Raw genomic sequence first — 19,634 nt, forward strand, 5'->3', positions numbered from 1 at the left:
AATCCTTTACAAGCGCTATTGTATTTTGCTTTTCCCATGCACCTCTGCCATTTAACCTGCTTAAATTATTGACAATTTAATTAAACTAATGTGCTTGGAGAAAATTGGCTTCTTACTTAACATGGTTCACAAGGTCGCAAACGTTTAGATTCTATAAGAAATAACTAAACTAACAATTCGTGCCTACTATCTATATTCCTAACACAAATCAGATGGTTCATTTAGTCTTTCAGAAGTGCCAAATCGATCCCTTGTATACTTTTGCTGCATTTTGTACTCATAACAAACAGCAGATTGTGCAAATTTTAATTCTTAAAGTAAAACTATAACATATTACATTTGTTTTCATGCAACCGTCATGTTCCTGCACATTTGGGCTACAGGAAAATGCCCTGCTATGGAGATCATATAGAATACCATTGTTCAACCCTGAGGGCCACCTCAGTTAATATAATGAGAGGAACAATGAAGAGGGAAGACCAAGATAAGATGTTATTCATTCACAATCAGCAGTAAAAGCAGAATGGTTAATAACTTTCAGATTTCCATGGAATATTTATCAAAATTAATTTTAAGAAATAGGTGAACTCTGATTTCTGAGCCAGCTGAGTGGATGGATGTGACTTGTCCAAACCTGCACGTGTGGTGACAGTTTAGCTTTGAATCTTGTATAGATTTGCACTAAACTTATTCATTGCTTCCATATTTTTCTGATGTGGTTTAAAGTTCTAAAGCTTCCTTTCGCTCCTAATTTTGTAACTTTAATATAACACGAGGCCATACGAAAATTCAGTTCCTTGCTTGATCTTTCATAGCAATAGGGCCTCCGTTACCACAAGGATCAGAAAGCAAGGATTTAGACATTTGTAACAAAAGGATTCTGGTGGAGATTTTAGAGGGAGGGGGCATGGGAATGTACACTTTTGTGGGCAGTAAATTACAGGTCTGAACTGAGTTGGAAGAATATATGGACCAAATGAGAGCAGATGGGACCAGCTTGGATGGGGCATCATGGTCAGCATGAACAAATTGAGCCGAAGGACCTGATTCTGTGCTGTTCACACTTGGCTCTATGAACTGTTTCCACTGTCTGCAAATTTGATGGAAACTGGTTTGATTTGTATCATCCAGAGAGGAAACAGGCACAAATTTGAGAGTGATTTTCAGGGCTATGGGGGAATGGACGAATCGCTATATTTCAAGCTAGTATTGACTCACTGGGCCGTCTATCTTCTGTGCCATAACGGTAGGATAATTGTAAAATGTTTGCATTTTTAAACCGCAATTTGTTTATCTCTCCCAGGTTATGATTTTGCTGCAGTACTAGAATGGTTTGCAGAACGAGTTGACCGTATCATCCTGCTGTTTGATGCTCATAAGCTGGATATTTCGGATGAATTTTCGGACGTCATCAAAGCTCTGAAGAACCACGAGGACAAGATACGTGTGGTGTTGAACAAGGCGGATCAGATTGAGACCCAGGAACTCATGCGTGTTTATGGTGCTCTCATGTGGTCTCTGGGCAAAATTGTCAATACACCTGAAGTAATTCGCGTGTACATCGGCTCGTTCTGGTCTCACCCTCTTTTGATTCCAGACAATCGCAAACTCTTTGAGGCAGAAGAACAAGATTTATTTAAAGACATCCAGAGCCTCCCCCGAAATGCCGCTTTACGAAAACTCAACGACCTAATCAAGAGAGCACGACTTGCAAAGGTTTGTGGATGTGTATACAAACATGAACGAATTTTAGTAGTAATCCGAAGCCAATCCATAATTTCCCTCCTTTCCTACATTCTAGAATTGATTAGTATGAGTTGCTTCTGTCTTGTGTTCCATTTAATTCGTAACTAAACTAATGCTAACAATGCTAATTCTGGTTTCCAAAAATGAAAGAATTTTACTGATATTTTAAAATTCTAATACTAATAGTTTGTATTTGAATTAAAAATTAAATATCTTAGTCTTAAATTGACAGATACAGTGGACATAGTGCATCAAACAGCAAGTAATTCCACTTTGCAGTGTTTCAACGTGAACAATATTTGAAAGTATTTGTATAATTTTGACCTCACCTCGGTGGTCATGAAATGCTTCGAGAGGCTGATCAAGAACCACATCTGTGCCTTCCTCCCTCGCAATATAGACCCGCTGCAGTTCGCATACCGTCTGAACAGATCCACGGATGATGCGGTCTCCCAGGTTCTGCACACCCCTCTCTCTCATCTTGACAGCCAGAAGGGGGCCTATGTGAGGATGCTGTTCATTGATTTTAGTTCAGCTTTCAACACAATAGTCCCCACCAGACTTGCTGAGAAGCTGCTGAAACTGGGGCTTAGCACTCCTCTGTGTGCCTGGGTCCTGGACCTTCTCACCGCCAGGCCCCAAGTGGTTAAGATCGGGAGACATACATCTAACCCCCTCACCCTGAACACAGGATCCCCAGGGTTGTGTCCTTAGCCCCCTACTGTACTCCCTGTACACACATGACTGTGTGGCCAGGTTCCGCTCCAACTCCATCATCAAGTTTGCTGATGACACTGGTGGTGGGCCTGATCTCCGATAACGATGAGAAGGCCTACAGGGAGGAGGTGGCTGATCTGGCACTTTGGTGTCAGGACAACAGCCTCCTGTCAAAAAAACTAAGGAGCTGATTGTAGACTTTAGAAGGGCTCAACATCCGAGGACGTACACGCCACTCGAGATAAATGGGATTACTGCGGATAGGGTGAGCAGCTTTAAATACCTGGGAGTCCACATCAAAGAGGATCTGACATGGACAACACACATTGCCGCACTGGTGAGTAAAGCAAAGCAGTGCCTTTACCACCTCAGACAGTTGAGGGAATTCAGTCTCTCTGAGGATCCTTCAGTGCTTCTACTCTGGGGCTGTAGAAAGCATCTTGTCCGGAAACATCACAATCTGGTTTGGGAACAGCTCTGCCCAAGACAGGAAGGCTCTGCGGTGAGTAGTGTGTTCGGCAGAACGCACCATGGGAACTACACTCGCCCCCCTGCAGGACCTATACATCAGGAGGTGCAGATCCAGAGCCAGCAACATTATGGGGGACCCCTACCACCCCAGCAACGGACTGTTCCAGCTGCTACGGTCAGGTAAACGCCTCTGCTGTCACGCTGTAAAAACAGAGAGTATGAGACGGAGTTTCTTCCCACAGGCCATCAGGACTGTTAACTCCCATATCACCAGGAACTAATTTAATTTACTGTATTAATTTATTTTTTGTGTTAAAAAAAAAAAAAATCTATTCTGTTTTGTAGTTTTAGCACAATCCGCAGGCGTTGCCACTTTCATTTCCCTGCACATCTTGTATATGTATGTGACAAATAAAGTTTACTTGACTTGACTTGGGGTATTAATCCCATCCAATCTCTAGTGCAGATTTCCTGCTGCGCAAATTCTGGAATTGTCCCCAAGGGCATCAAGTGCATATTAACTCTAGTTTCCAGTTACACCATTGTTTGTGGGGCTTTGACATAGCACACTTCATTGTTTGAATATAATCGCAAAGAAACAAATTTTAATTAAAGTTTGAAATCCCGCCCTGTTGATATTCTCCAAGGATTTCTGTTCCACCTAATACAGTTCTATGTGTACATACTGAGAACACATCAGGTCATTTATTCAACAAATCTGCCCGTATAATATGTAACTAAAGACATTGGGACTATTTTTAAATTTCTATTTCTAGAATGAATATGCTAGTTTAGTTTTGACAGTGTAGATCCAGCCTTTCAGCCCACCGAGTCTACACCGACCATTGATCACCAGTTCACGCTAGTTCTGTTATCCCACTTTCCTTACACATTAGAGGCAATTTAGAGGTCAATTAATCTACAAACTTGCACGTCTTTGGAATATGGGAGGAAACCGGAGTGCCCAGAGGAAACCCATGCGGTCACAGGGAGAATGTGCACACTCTGCGCACATCACCCGAGGTTGGGATCGAACCAGAGTCTCTGGCGTTGAGGCAGTGGCTCCACTAACTGTGGGATGACCGACCATTAATTTAAGGTAGTGTGTAATGTAATTCATTCACAAGTATTAAAAATAATTTCCAAAATTATGAGCCTTCTCATAATCTGAGGATTATCAGATGGCTAAAAAATCTTTTTTTCCATTGGATGGGGGGCATTCTGAAGATGAGAAATTGGAAATGTTTTTATTGTCATTATCAGGTGGTTAGGGGTTTATGTAGGAGAATGGTTGTTGGGATTTTGGGAAGAAATTTGTAAGCCACAGGTCTGAAGTACTGAATCGTAGCTTAAATAGGTTGCTTGCTATTCTGCGGATGATATTCCTTCCGTAGACCCATACGTGTTCCTCAGTCTACCTGCTCTCTTGTGATATTGAAGCATCAAGTTGTAAATTTGATCTGGAGAGTAATATTGGATGGAGTCATTTCACTTGGAATTTAATCCCAAAAAGTGCTACGCAATGTATTTTAGAAACTCGCTAAGGGTAGGAAGTAAAACTGTAAATGATAGGGCAGGAGGGAGTATTGGGGGAGCTTGGTGAACAAGTACAAAGATTGCTAAAGATGGCAATACATGTAAATATGGTAGTGAAGAAGACATACGGGATGCTAGGCTTCACTGGCCGAGGCATAGAATACAATAGCAGGGATGTTCTTCCCTAATGCCTATCTACACAAATCCCATTTTCTTGCCTAAGGCCCATATTCCCTACACCTTTCCTATCTGTGGAAACATAGAAAATAGGTGCAGGAGTGGGCCATTCAGCCCTTCGACCCAGCACCGCCATTCAATATGATCATGGCTGATCATCCAAAATCAGTACCTGTTCCTGCTTTCTCCCCATATCCCTTGATTCTGTTAGCCCTAAGAGCTAAATCTAACTCTGTACCTGTACAAACACATTTTAAACATTGCAATTATACTTTTCTCCACTAGCTCCTCTGGCAACTCATTCCAATCTCTGTGGACATAGACACTTCAATCCTGTCTGTCCTCATTCTCTAAGATGTGCTATTCAGTAGGACTGTACATTCTTCTGAAAACCCTCGAATGTAACTTACAAATTTCTCCCCACCAAAGCCCCTTGCACTCATGCAATCCCAGTCAATGTTATAAAAGTTAAAATCACCACCACTACTACTACAAGTTTGAAGAAGGGTCCTGACACAAGTTGTCACCTAATCGTGTTCTCCAGAGATGCTGCCTGACTTGTTGAGTTACTCCAGCACTTTGACTTTTCAAGTAAACCAGCATCTGCAGTTATTTGTCTCACTACAATTCTATTGCCTTAGCACCTTTCTGGGATCTGTCTACATCGCCTTTCCTACATTGAGCATTGAGTCAGTATCTCTATCTGCTGCACTGTCAGTCAATGTGCCATTTTGCATATCCACCCCCCCCCCCCCCCCCCCCCCCACCCCGGCCAAGCAACGTACCAGAAGAGATTCCTTTGATCCTAATGCCCTCCCTCCTGCATTCTGCTCTTTAACCACTTGCTCATCTATTTCTATGCTCGCTATTTTATGGCACAGGAAGTCATTCTTAGATTAGAACCTAAGTTCCTGCTATTGAACTTTCTATGCAACTCCTTAAATATCCTTCAGAGGACTCCATGTCTCTTGCCTATGTTGGCAGTACTGATCATGGCCTATGACTTCTGACCGTTTACCCTCTCCTTTCAGAATGAACATAGGAAGGACTTAATTGCATTGGAGAGGTGCAGAGGAGATGTGCAGAGGAGATCTGTAGGATGGAACATTTCAGCATTTATTCCAGCACTCAACAAATTTAGTATGCCTCAATGTGACTGTACCTCATTCTTGGAAACTCTGATAGTCGCAACTTGTTTAATCTTGTGCGACAATAATCTTAATTCATTTTGTGCTCCAGCAATCTGCAGTGTTTCTCCATTTAAATACTGTATTTGCTCTTCTTTCGAAAATGAACAACTCCATATTTTCCCATGTTTGGAACCTGGTACTCTTTAAATATCTCCTTGGACCTTTTCTTTTCACCTGGTTTTTTTTTGTCCACAAAATACCATTTTGCATGAGACTTGGACGTACTGGAAGTAGGCATTTATCTGATATTTGCTCAATTTGTTGTCTTAATAGGATATTTGATTCTAGAGACATTCCAAACTGTATTCAGAATCTTGGTTATCAAGAACAAAATGTATTTTGGCTCCTCAGCCTGTGAAATATTGAAATGGGTTGTCCTTCACTGTCTTAACTAACATCAACTAATTTACCATACAGTAACCTTCAACTGCCATGGACTGTTACCTGCAGTAATCTCTTCAATGTGTACCAAATAGCCCAGCCAGGATTAATTGTTCAATATTAGTCCATTTGCTGAATTTTTCAAGGTCAAAACTTGCAAATGAAAATAGTACAGGATATCTGTCATGTTTGATCTAAGATGCTTTTTGAAAAATAATTGGCTTCAAAAAGCAATTTTCCAACTTGTGAAGTTTCTGCTTTTTGAATTATTGCATGTAAATTGAATGTTTCCGGTACTTGAATGTAATTTCCTGTTTACTTGGAAATAAGCATTATAGCTTTCCAATTGTTCTTCATTCTTTAATTTTAAATGGTAGCAAAGCCAATGCTGTGCCTTTACCTCCTTTAAACAGTTATATTAGATGGTACAGTGACACAGCCGTTAGCTCTGCTGTTTTTTCTCCAGCAAGCTGTTCAATCCTCATCTTTAGTTTAGAGATACAGCATGAAATAGGGCCCATCAGCCCATCAACGACCACTCGTACACTAGTTCTATTCTGCTCACTAGGGACAATTTACAGATGCCAATTAACCTACAAATCTGCACATATTAGAATGTCGGAGGAAATTGAAGCACAGGGAGAACGTGCAAAATACACAGACAGCACCTGTAGTCAGGATCGAACCCAGGTCTCTGGCACTGTAATGCACCAACTCTACAGCTGCGCCACTGTGACATTTGTTGCCTGTGTGTATGCTGTATTTATTCCCTGGGACTGTGTGGGTGTCTCTTGGGCGCTCTCATAGAACAAAGGCATTCTAGTGGGTGGGCTAATTAGCCACTAAGTTTTCCTTCGTGGAGGAGAATGAGATGGAGTAGATGGGCTTTGAGAGGTAATGGGTTAAGGGAAATAAGCCGACGAATGAGTTTGCTCTGAGCTGGCATTTAACTAGATGAGCTAAATGGCCTCTTATTTCATAAGTGAATCTAAATGAAATATTGTTCTGGTGCTGGTAGTAGATCTAAATGCTAAAATTTGCTTTCAATAGGTCTATTAGCGAGGAAATAATGGAAAACAAATCGCATATTTGTTTTACATTAGCCAGAGTTGATTGTACCAGTATAAAGACCGTCTTCACTGATTCCATGTAAATGATGTTAATTAAACAATAACTTGTGGATTGGCGTGGAACATAATGAAATATAAGCCATCATGACATTTCTTCTGTTACTTTAAAGACTCTAATGATGTTTGTCAATCCCCAGTTGCTTTTATCTGCAATGATTCCTAGAGCTGTCAGGTGAACTTTTATTGACTTTTTCACCAATTAGGATGATCTCTTAAGGAGAAAGCAACTAGAATGCAGCCTATGTGTTGGCCGTGATTTATTGTTGACAGCAAAAGCAGTCATCAGCAGTCTGCATATGTGCAGTGTTGAGCTTGTGTTGTAACTCCACACTGGGAGATTCTTTGTGGTTAGTTGCTTCACCAGAGAAGGAAAGAGCAGAATGTGTACTGTACAGCACTTCATCTCATTACAACTTCCAAACACCCTAACAGCCAACACTACATTTGAAAACTAAGATGAAAATACAAGCTACAGTTTTCAGAAAAGTGTCCAAGCACATGGTTCAGATGGTTAAAATAGGCAATGTTTAATTGAATAACTGTGTTAAGTTGTATTTTCATCCTGTTTTGATGTATGGGTAAAATGGTAAAATATTTGATGGCAATTCAATATGTCCCAGGTGAGACCAACCCTGAGTATTGTTTGCAATTTATGGTTCCTTTGCCTTTAAGCATATAAAGAAGGCAGCAAAGATTCACCAAACTGGTTCCTTGGATGGGAGAACTGTCATTTGGAGAGAGATTGAGTAGACAAAGGCTCTATTCTCGACCATTTGGCAGAAATAAAGACCTTTTGAGATACATAAAAATTGTTTAGAGATAAATGCAGGAGGATGTCTCCCTTTGGTAAAGGAGTCCAGGTATCATGACTATTATCTCAGAAATTGGAATAGACATTTAGGACTGAAATTGGGAATCTCTTCACTTGTCACAAATCTTTTTTGGAATTCTCTTCTCCAGAGGGCTCTGAAGTCTCCAATGATTGCATTCAAAACTGAGATGAATAGATCTTTTGCACATTACAGGAAATTAAGGACTTCAGGGTGGTGCAGGGAAAATGGTGTTGAGGTAGAAGATCCATGGTGATGTTGAATGGCAGAGAAAGCACAACGAAGAATGGCCTACTACTCTTGTTTTCTTTGAAATTTCAGTCTGTTTGCTTTCAGTGAGTTATCTAATACAATAGGTTCTTCCTGGTGCCATTGACTGTGTGAATATGTGCTTCCTGGCACTGGGACTAAAGTTATTTTGCCAATGTGTACTTATCTCTATCCTGCAATCACTTCAAATTCCATTTGTGCTGAGGGTTAAGCATTTCTCTTCCAACTTGATTATTTTCAATTGCCCAAGTCTAAAGACAAATGAATTTTTCTAACCTGGTAACCCTTGTGAATCATTGGAACTCTGCCAGAACCAGAGTTCTGGTTTTCAGCTTGGAGATTGAGAAACGGGCAGAACAATTGAGCCAAGGCCACAAACAATCAGCCATGATCTTACTCGTAGCAGAGCAGGCTTGAGGTGATACATAGATCAGGCCCTTCATCCCTCAGTGTCTGTGTTACCATGATGCCATTTTAAACTAATCCGATCTGCCTTCATGTGTCCCTCAATCCCCTGTGTATGTGTAAATGCTTCTTGAACTTTGCTATCATATATGCCAACACCAGGTCTCCTGGTAGTGTGTTCCAGGCACCGACCACTTTGTGTTGAAAGAAGAAAACTCTCCTTCAACTTTCCTCTTGTTATTTTCAAGCTATGACCTCCTCCAGTATTTCATATTTCCAACATAGGGAAAAGGATTCTGTCTGTCTACCTTATCTTTGCTTCTCATAGTTTTATTTTAAGGTTTCAAGGTTTGTTTATTGTTACATGTACCAACGTACAGTGAAATTCAGATTGCCATACAGTCATACCAATAAAGAGCAACAAGACACCCAAATAATTTTTCAACATGAACAACCACCACAGCAACTCCCCCTCATTCCTCACTGTGATGGAAGGCTAAAAAAAGTTCAATCTTCTTCCGTTCTTTGTTCTCTCGAACTCGAACTTTCAGTTGTTGAGGCGATCTTGGTTCCCGCAACCGGCAGTCGAGCCCTCCGCATCGGGGCAATCAAGCTCCCACATCGGGGGGATCTCTGCTCACCGCGCCAGGCGATCAGACTCCCGAGTCGGGGCTGGTCAAACCTCCTGCAGCTTGGAGCTTCCGGACATCAGTCTTTACCCGAGACTGCGAGCTCCTCGATGTTGCAATCCGCAGGCTGCGGTTGGAGCATCGATCCCAAGCAAGGGATACCTCTTTCAGGTAACCCCTCTTCCTTCAAGGCAAAAACAATCCAAGTTTGTCCAACCTCTTGTCGCTAATACCCTTTACTCCAGGGGTCCTGACCTGAAACGTCACCCATTCCTTCTCTCCAGAGCTGCTGCCTGTGCCGCTAAGTTAAATCCAGCTTTTTGTGTGTATCTTCGGTTTAAACCAGCATCTGCAGTTCCTTCCTAAACACTCCAGTGAACCTCTTCTGCACCCTCTCACGTCTCTCTCTACATCCTTCCTGCAATGTGGTGACCACACTGCATGCAATTCTCCAAATGTAGCCTAACCAGTTTTTTATATATACAACTGCAACATGACTTCCTAAGTTTTATACTTGCTGCCCTGACTAACAAAGGCAGCATACCGTATAGATGCCTTTACAATCCCACTGATTTTACTTTAGACTTTGGAGATACAGTGCAGAAACAGGCCCTATGGCCCACCGAGTCTGCACCGACCATACACTAGCACTATCCTACACGCTCGGGGACAATTTACAATTTTACCAACGCCAATTAACCTACAAATCTGAACGTCTGCAGTGTGGGAGGAAACCGAAGCATCCAGAGAAAATCCAAATAGTCACAGGGAGAATGTACAAACACTGTACAGACAACACCCGTAGTCAGGATTGAACGCGGGCGGGTGTCTGGCGCTGTGAGGCAGCTGCTCAACCACTGCGTCACTGTGCTACCCCTTTCCTCTTACAGGGAGCTCTGCACACCAAAACCCCTCTGTACATCAATGTTTCTAAAGCTTCTACCATTTACTGTATACTTTCCTTGACATCCAATCTCCCAGAGAGAAATATCTCACACTTATCCAGATTAAATCCATCTGCCATTTCTCTGCCTAGATTTCCAACTCGTCCAACTTCCATCTTCCTCACTAGCCACAATTCGGGAAATGTTTGGGTCAGATGCAAACTTGCTAATCAGCCCACCTGCACTTTTGTCCAGATTATTTCAACAGGAGTGTCAGCTCTGATTCCCTGCAGAACACCACTGGTTGTAGACATCCAATCAAAATAACATCCCTCCTTTATCTTGTCTTCAATGCCATAGCCAATTTTGAATCTAATCTAACATGCCTCCCTTGATCCCAAGTGCCTTAATCTGCCTTAATGTAGAGGTGTTAAAGCTCCAATATACAAGGCAGAAACGACCAAAATTAAGGAGATGAATCTTGTGCTTTTCAGCTTTAGAAGGTTTGTTTTGGACATGTGAAATATGAGGGTTAAACACTTAAAACTACATGATTCAATTGTTTTTTTAAGCAATAAAATCAAATGCTGACTTGAACTTTTTTTAAATAAATAGCGTCAGATTTCCAAATGATATCCAAAGATCATTGGAGACCAAAGGGGCTGCAGATGCTGGAATATTGTGTGGAACACAGTGCTAGAGTAACTTAGCAAGTTAGGCAGCATCTCTATGTTGTGGGCAGGTGATATTTCGGGTCAGGACTCTTCTTCAGACTTCAGTCAAAGTCTGAAGAAGGGCCCCAACCTGAATCGTTACCTATCGTCGTCCTCCAGAGATGCTGCCTGAATCTATGGGTTCCTCCAGCTCTTTGTGTTGCTATCCAATCGCTGTTAGCTTAACGTTTATGGCTTTATTGTGAAACTCCATGCCTGGGGTTTTGTAATAAAATAAAGGCATCTGTGATCAGCCTGGTATTCTTGGACAGCCTTGCATAAATACAGCTGGTCTTCCAATTGAATTAGTAATCTCTAGAGAGATCTCTAAATCGCTAGGTCTGAAGAAGGATCTCGGCCCAAAACGTCACCCATTCTTTCTCTCCAGAATTGCTGCCTGTCCCGCTGAGCTACTCCAGCTTTTTGTATCTACAGTTTATACCAGCATCTGCAGTTCCTTCCTACAAATAGTCATCTCTAGCCCTGGATATAGTCGATCACAAATGTTTCATCAGGTGCAGTTTCTTTTGGGGATTTAATGATTTCCTGCAACAGTGCAAATATACCAGTGCAGTGCAAAGAGTTGGAATTTATATTTACTAATTGCAGTAAGGGAATTGTTGGTAATCATATATTGAACCGTTCCGCTCTTGCAATGGTGATTTGTAATACGAACATTGTTCACTCTACAATCCAAAACTTTTTGTTTTGGAGCTGTAAGATCAAAGAAAGCAGCAGACATTTTTATTTACCCCACTGATAATGTCAAGGAAAATGTTGTTTTCTGGTGAATTTAAAATTGTTCAGACATTTTTGTTATCTGATGTGGAATGGATTATTGGTGCTTATTGGTGCTTTCTAACCAGAGAACTGGAAGTTTCCTTCTAGGATTGGAGGACTTGCTCAGTGATTTACTTCCATTAAAACCTGCATTTTGAATAATAAAAGCTTGCAATTTGACTGTTTTCAGTTATGTGCTTTGTTTAAAATCTTTCTCTTCTGTCTTATTTCTTCGTAACTGCACAGTCTCCATGCCAATACAGTTCCTCCCCAGATTATGAGCGCTCGATTTGTATACAGCCCAGCCCGTACATAAGAATTTGTTTTTGGAAGACTACCAAAATAGATTTGCTGGCTGCTGCAGGCATCTCAGGAGAGAAGGAATGGGTCAAAGAGAGGAGGAGAACCTCTTCAAAGTAGTCATACCTTGAGGAGAATTTGCTGTGGAGCGGCAAGATATGTAGGAAGAAAACTGCAGATGAAGACGTTCTTCAGTCTGAAGAAGGGTCTTGACCCGAAATGTCATCGGTGTGAAGAAGGGTCTTGACCCGAAACATCACCCATTCCTTCTCTCCTGAGATGCTGCCTGACCTGCTGATTTACTCCAGCATTTTGTGTCTACCTAGGTGTTGATGTTAGTCAATTGCCAATGGAAGTTGTTCCATACTTGTGAATAGAGTTCTGAAGCTTTACTTGTATTGTTAATGAACACACATTTCTAAAGTGAAAGTCCAGCTGAAATTTAGTTTATCATCCACGCTGATGGTGAATAATGACCTGTCTTTTCACTTCAAAGGGAGAGAAGTAAATGTTCTATCCTTTTGGGCGATTTTTTTCAGCTGATGTTCGCTGTGCTTCAGTATGTCCCCCAGTTATCCAATGGGGTTGTAATTTTCTCTAAGCCAGCATTGAAGGGGATTGTAGGATCCATTATATGATGGATGAGGCCTTTACAACTTTCTGGTAAATGTCATTATGATTTGCAGAATAGTAACAGATAAATAATGAAGGTGCAAGGAACTGAAGATGCTGGTTTACAAAAAAAAAACACATTCTGGAGTAAGTCAGTGGGTTAGGCAACATCTCTGGAGAACGTGGATAGGTCATGTTTTTGGATCAGGACCCTTCCACTGACTGATTGTGGTAGAGGGGAGGGGGGCACTGAGTATTGGACTCCATGCCACTGGATCCTGACCCAGATCTGTCAAGGGCCGTGTGGTGGCTGTCTGTGCACCAGTCTCCCCACGTTGAACAAGGTCACGCACAGACATCCTCCAGACTCGCTTCAAGTGACTGCCGATGATGACGGTGGGGGGCTGATAAAGCTGGATGAGGTGGGGGCAGGATAAATCCTGGCAAGCAGTAGGTAGACACAAAATGCTGGAGTAACAGTGGGACAGGCAACATCTCTGGAGAGAAGGAATGGCTGACGTTTTGGTTCGAGACCTCTTCAGACTAATAGCTAGATTAATGATTGGCAGATGGTTGGGCAAAGATTAGAGATTAAAAAGACAAAATGAGATAAGGAGATAAAGGATAGAAGTTGGATTTGCTTCTGGTTCTGGGTATATTTGATAGTACAATGTGTTAATCTAATGCTGAACCTACAATGTTTGAATATGTTATCTGCCAGTTATTCCATAAAAGTTAGGCTCGTGTGTAAACAAATTGTCATGTTTTTCCTCTTCAGGTTCATGCCTACATTATAAGTGCATTACGGAAAGAGATGCCAGCAGTATTTGGTAAAGATAACAAGAAGAAAGAACTGATTAATGGCCTTGCAGATGTCTACGCCCGGATTGAACGAGAACATCAAATTTCTCCAGGAGATTTTCCTAATCTTAAGAAAATGCAGGTAGGTGTGAATTGGCTGGCTTCGTCCCTCATTTTGTCAACATAGTTTTGGTATTTCTGCCTCAATTGTACATTATCCAAACATGCAGCACAATGATGTGTGCATATTGAATCTATTTTATCACATAATCTGAGAAAATTATGTATATGGTTTAGAAATATGATAATGTTTTTAAATTGGTCATTGTAGTCTGCTATCCTTGTACAACATTAAAAATAAAGTATTAGACTTTAGAAATATGACGCAGAAACAAGCTCTTCAGCCCACAGAGTGCAAACTGACCAACGATCACAATGTACTATACCATCCTATCCTACACACTAGGGACAGTTTGCAATTTTTAACAAAGCCAGTGAACCTACAAATGAGTAAGTCTTTGGAGTGCGGGAGGAAATCGGAGCACCCAGAGAAAACCCATGCGGTCTCGGGGAGAACGCACAAACGTCATACAGACAGCGCCCGTAGTCAGAACTGAACCAGGGTCTCTCGTGCTGTAAGGCAGCAGCTCTACCACTGTGCCACCTATTAAGAACATAAAGATCTGAATGCTACTGCTTGCTATACTTTAATTTTTCATTATTTACATTCCTGGTATTTGGATGATTTTTAAGTTTAAAGCAGATTTACTATGGGAAAATTAACTTGCATATGATTCTATAGGCGCTGGTCAGGCCGCATTTGGACTACTGTGAGCAAATTTGGACCCATGTCTGAGGATGTGCTGGCTCTGGAGAGGGTCCAGAGGAGGTTTACAAGAATGATTCCAGGAATGAGTGGGTTAGCATGTGATGAGTGTTTGACGACACTGGGCCTTTACTCACTTGAGTCTAGAAGGTTGAGAGGGGGACTTAATTGAAACTTACAGAATAGTGAAAGGCATAGATAGAGTGGATGTAGAAAGGATGTTTCCACTGGCGGGAGAGTCTAGGACCAGAGGTCACAGCCTCAGAATAAAAGGGCGCTCTATTAAAAAAGAGGTGAGGAGGAACTTCTTTAGTCAGAAGGTAGTTAATCTGTGGAACTCATTGTCACAGAGAGGTGTGGAGGCCAAGTCTGTGGATATTTTTAAGGCAGAGATGGACAAGATTGGAACGGGTGTCAAGGGTATTGGGGAGAAAGCAGGAACATGGGATTAGGAGGCAGAGATCAGCCATGATTGAATGGCGGCGTGACTTGATGGGCTGAATGGCCTAATTCTACTCCTATAACTTGCGAACTATAGGTAGAAGGTGCTGCAAATGCATGTAAAATGAACAAGAATGAGGGAACAAGAATAGCTTGATTCTGACAAATGTATAGAAATGAAATTTAAAGTAATTCCCCGTAGATCAAGTTCAATGTTTGTGAATAGCGTTCTTAATAGAGTTAGATGGAGCTCCAGGGGCTAGTGGAATCAAGGGATATGGGGCGAAGGCAGGCACGGGTTACTGATTATGGATGATCAGCCATGAGCCATCAGTGCTGGCTCGAAGGGTCAAATGGCCTCCTCCTGCACCTATTTTCTAAATTTCTATGTTGAGCTACTGATTTATGTAATATCTAATTATATGGAGCATAATTAGATATTACATATTGCCCAGATTCCAATGATGCTTGTGGATAATATCACTGGTAATATCTCTGTGCTACCAACTCGCCCAATACTACAGAATAATAAAATTATTAGTGTTACCTCCACTGTAGCGCTACTAAGGATAATATTGACTACCCTTTCCCCCCACCTCTGACTCAAATTCCAAAGATGCACCACCACTGAGTGAAGGCATTTCTTATTATCTCAGTCCTTGGTTACCAGCTGTGAATCTAGTCACCACAGCTCGATGAAGCATCATCCCTGCATTTACCGTATGATGCTCCAAGACAGCTTTTGTTTAATTTTTAAGCTTTGCGTGTTGCTGATTAGTCAATCCCAAATTGCTATTGGAATAGCAGCTCACCCCCAGTTTAAACTGCGGCAGTCCTCCTTCCATAGAACACATGTTGTTGGAGAGGAAATTCCAGGATTTGGAGCCGGTGACAAAGAAGGCACAATAGTATTTCAAAGTCAGGACAAAGCATGACCTTGGTGGGTGGGTGGGGGGGGGGGGGGGGGGTGTCTACAGATGTTTCCATGCACCTGCTATCCTTGTTTTCCTTGGTGGTAGCGATTGCAGGTTTCAGAGGTCTGTGAGTAACTGCACTCACTGATTCTCTCCCACACTCTTGCAGGCAATCAAGACTTTCGTAAGGGAATTCGGGTTTAAAAAAATACATTTGCAAGGCTACACCGAAAGCAGAAGAAGAATGGGACAATAGGGAATGGGGTGGATGATGGAGTGAAATAATTGTATTGCATCTCTTTGCATATTTGTTTAGACAACGATGACATTTAACTGCGCCTTTTAAAAAAATCTGTCTTTATATTGGCACCCTGTTAATATTCATTAATGCTGGCAATGTCAGCAGGGTGTGTACCATTTTGAAAACTATAATTCATTAGCACATCAAAGGTTCATTTGACGAAGAGGCTCAACACGAAACGTCATCCATTCCTTCTCTCCAGAGATGCTGCCTGTCCCGCTGAGTTACTCCAGCATTTTGTGTCTATCTTCAGTTTAGACCAGCATCTGCAGTTCCTTCCTACACGAAGGTTTGTTTGAAATGAGGATAGATTTATTGAGTGCAGAGCTGTTTACTAACAATCCGACTCGATGTGTCCTTGATAGTTTGTTCTGTTCAATAAATGTCATGTGATCTTCCAGTAATTGGTGTTGCTCAGTGGTTGAAATGGGTCAGTCTGCTCACAGAACATTTGGCATTCAGTTTGGTGACACAGGCCCTTTGGAAACAGGCCCTTTGTCCCATCATGTCCGCACCGACCAGCTAGTTCTATCCTACACACTAGGGACAATTTCCAGAAGCCAATTAACCCACAAACCTGTACATCTTTGGAACATGGAAGGAAACTGGAGCACCCGGAGAACAGTTACAGGGAGAATGTAAAAACTCCGTACAGAAAGCGCCATACTCAGGATTGAGCCCAGATCTCTGATGCTTTAAGGCAGGGGCCTCCAAACCTTTCAGCGTGAGGGCCACATTATATATTTGGCACAATTTTGCGGGCCGTAGGAAAAAATAAAGAAATGTGAGTTTTAAAAAGTTTAGACTAGGTTATGTTAGATTAGATTAGGAAAGGTTAAACGAGGTTAGGTTAGATTAGGTTAGTTTACATTAGGTTTATATAGCAACATATAAATAATATTCAAATTTTAAAAAGAGCTTGAAATATTGGAATATATATATATATACTGTAAGTGTACAATTATTTATAAAACGGAAAACACTGGGGGAGAGAGAGAGGGGTAGAGAGGGGGGGAGGGAGAGTGTGGGGGGGAGAGTCGGGGTAGAGGGAGCAGCGGGTGAGAGCGGGAGAGGGGGAGGGGGAGGGGAGGGGGAGAGAGTCGGGGTAGAGGGAGCAGCGGGTGGGAGCGGGAGAGGGGGAGGGTGTCAGAGGGTCTGGTGAAGGAGCGCCGCCACTTGCGGGTGCTGCTCCCTCTCTCTCTCCCCTCTCCCTCTCTCCCAGAGCCAGCGAGATCTGCACCGCCGCTCCACTCTCTTCCCCGGCGCCGTCTCCCTCTAACGCAGCGAAATAAGAACAAACACAGTGTAGTTGGTCAGAAGCCCCGCATCCCCGGGGTGAGTGATGGCAGCGAGGAGGGAAGTTTCACTTGTGTTTGTTCGTATCTCGCTGTACTAGAGAGAGACGGGGCTGGGGAAGAGAATGGAGGAGCGGCGCAGATCTCGCTGGCACTGGGATGGGGGAGGGAGAGAGGGGGGAGGGGAGGGAGCGGGGGAGGGAGCAGCCCCCGCAAGTGGCGGCGCTCCTTCACCGGACCCTCTGACATGCTCCCGCTCTCACCCGCTGCTCCCTCTACCCCGACTCTTCCCCCCCCCCCTGGGATGATTGGTGGCGAGGAGAGAAGTTTGCTTGGGTTTGTTGCCTGCGAGGGGCCTTGTCCCTTGTCTTGTCTCCCACCTTGTCCCGGCTCTGGGTCGGTGGCGATCCACTCTCCGGCCAACCTTCGCCAGCAGCTTCTGCCTCCAGTCCCCAACTCCTAAGAGCTTGCTGCGGGCCGGATAAAATCTCGTGGCGGGCCGGATGTGGCCCGTGAGCCATAGTTTGGAGATCCCTGCTTTAAGGCAGCAAATTTACTGCTGTGGCATTGTGCGGCCCACTGTGGGTTTGCAAGTTATTTTTTAACCCAAATTAAAATACTGTTTGTGTTTTTAATCACCCATGCTGTCCAGTGCAAGAGAAAATGGGTGAAAAGGGTGTAAATCATTGTATTTTCCCTATTCCATTTGCTGTTACTTATTTTCTGCAAATTGTTTATTTGTACTTGTAGTGCTAGTAATGTAGAAGCTCACAGATGCTGTACGAGTAAAAATACATGCCAAGTTATAGATGTTAATGGTAAGAATGGTCACAACTGGATGAAATTAATAGAATGAATTTTGGAGTTTGGGCTTAGGATGTACATGCATCAGTGGTGGGATAAAGTGACCTAGGTGGGAACTAGCAGATAAGTGAAAAGTAGGTCAACAATCTTTATGATCCCATTTTCCATCAAATAGTGAAACTAATTTAGTGATGGTGTTGCATGAGCGATAGATTATTTTCCATTGGTTGCAACAATTTTACAAATTATTACTAAACCACATTTTGAGATTATTTTTTTGATGCAGAATAACATTCCTATTTTTTTGGTTTCCAGGATCAGCTGCAAGCGCAGGATTTTTCCAAATTTCAGCCACTGAAGATTAAATTGTTGGACACCGTGGACGACATGTTGGGATGCGATATTGCTCAACTAATGATCCTCGTACGTCAGGAGGAATCCCAGCGCCCTGTCCCGATTGTGAAAGGGGGAGCCTTTGAAGGCACAATGAATGGCCCATTTGGACATGGATATGGTGAGGGAGCTGGCGAGGGCATTGACGACCTGGAGTGGATTGTGATCCGAGATAAACCAAGCTACGACGAGATATTTTATACTCTTTCACCCGTCAATGGGAAGGTCACTGGTGCAAATGCAAAGAAGGAGATGGTGAAGTCTAAGCTTCCAAACACGGTGCTGGGGAAAATCTGGAAATTGGCAGATATTGACAAGGATGGCATGTTGGATGATGAAGAATTTGCATTGGCCAACCATCTAATTAAAGTCAAGCTGGAAGGTCACGAACTGCCCGGTGAAATTCCGCCTCATCTCATTCCCCCGTCAAAGAGAAAGTTGGCTTATTGAAAAGGAAAATGGTCTCGTTTGAGAAACATAGCACAATAGGACGAAGATGAAAAAGACTGGTGAATGAAGAGTCAAAATCTTAACCAGGCAAAAATAGTGTTGCAGCTTTGACATAGTAAATACTTTTCTTTCCTGTATTTACACACATCACAATACTCTATTAGCTCTCAAAACATAGACATCTATTGGTGTAGGAAGGAACTGCAGATGTCGGTTTAAACCGAAGATAGACGCAAAATGCTGGAGTAACTCAGCGGGACAGGCCGCATCTCTGGAGAGAAGGAATGGGTGACGGTTCGGGTCTGAAGAAGGGTCTCGACCCGAAACGTCATCCATTCCTTCTCTCCAGAGATGCTACCTGTCCCGCTGAGTTACTCCAGCATTTTGTCTATCTTCGACATCTATTGGTGGTTAGTTTATTTGAGGTAGCAAATTCTGCATTCCCAGGAGATTAGGCAATATGGTTACTGTTTGCTTGGAGGCAGAGGATCTTTGGGACTGTTCTTCGATCTTGCTTCGTTCTATTTTATTGTGAAGTAACAAAATGGCACCTTATTACTGTGAGCAGCACCACAGACGTTTTTTAAGGGCGGGTGAAATGGTCCCCTATCGAGCTTCTGGCCCGTTTACCCCTAGGT

The 19,634-nt window shown here is 42.6% G+C and overlaps 1 protein-coding gene across 1 annotated transcript in view; it reads left to right on the forward strand.

Annotated features, from left to right (window-relative positions):
- LOC144593362 (EH domain-containing protein 3) overlaps positions 1–19,302 on the forward strand; it is a 55,832-nt gene extending 36,530 nt beyond the window's left edge. The window contains exons 4-6 of the mRNA XM_078398811.1: positions 1,304–1,716; positions 13,550–13,714; positions 18,469–19,302. Of these exons, the coding sequence (XP_078254937.1) occupies positions 1,304–1,716; positions 13,550–13,714; positions 18,469–18,996 (1,106 nt within the window). The 3' untranslated portion in view covers positions 18,997–19,302. The remainder of the gene's footprint in view (positions 1–1,303; positions 1,717–13,549; positions 13,715–18,468) is intronic.
- The last annotated feature ends 332 nt before the right edge of the window (positions 19,303–19,634 follow it).

This window comes from Rhinoraja longicauda, chromosome 5 (genome assembly GCF_053455715.1).
Source record: "Rhinoraja longicauda isolate Sanriku21f chromosome 5, sRhiLon1.1, whole genome shotgun sequence".
Lineage (NCBI taxonomy): Eukaryota > Metazoa > Chordata > Chondrichthyes > Rajiformes > Arhynchobatidae > Rhinoraja > Rhinoraja longicauda.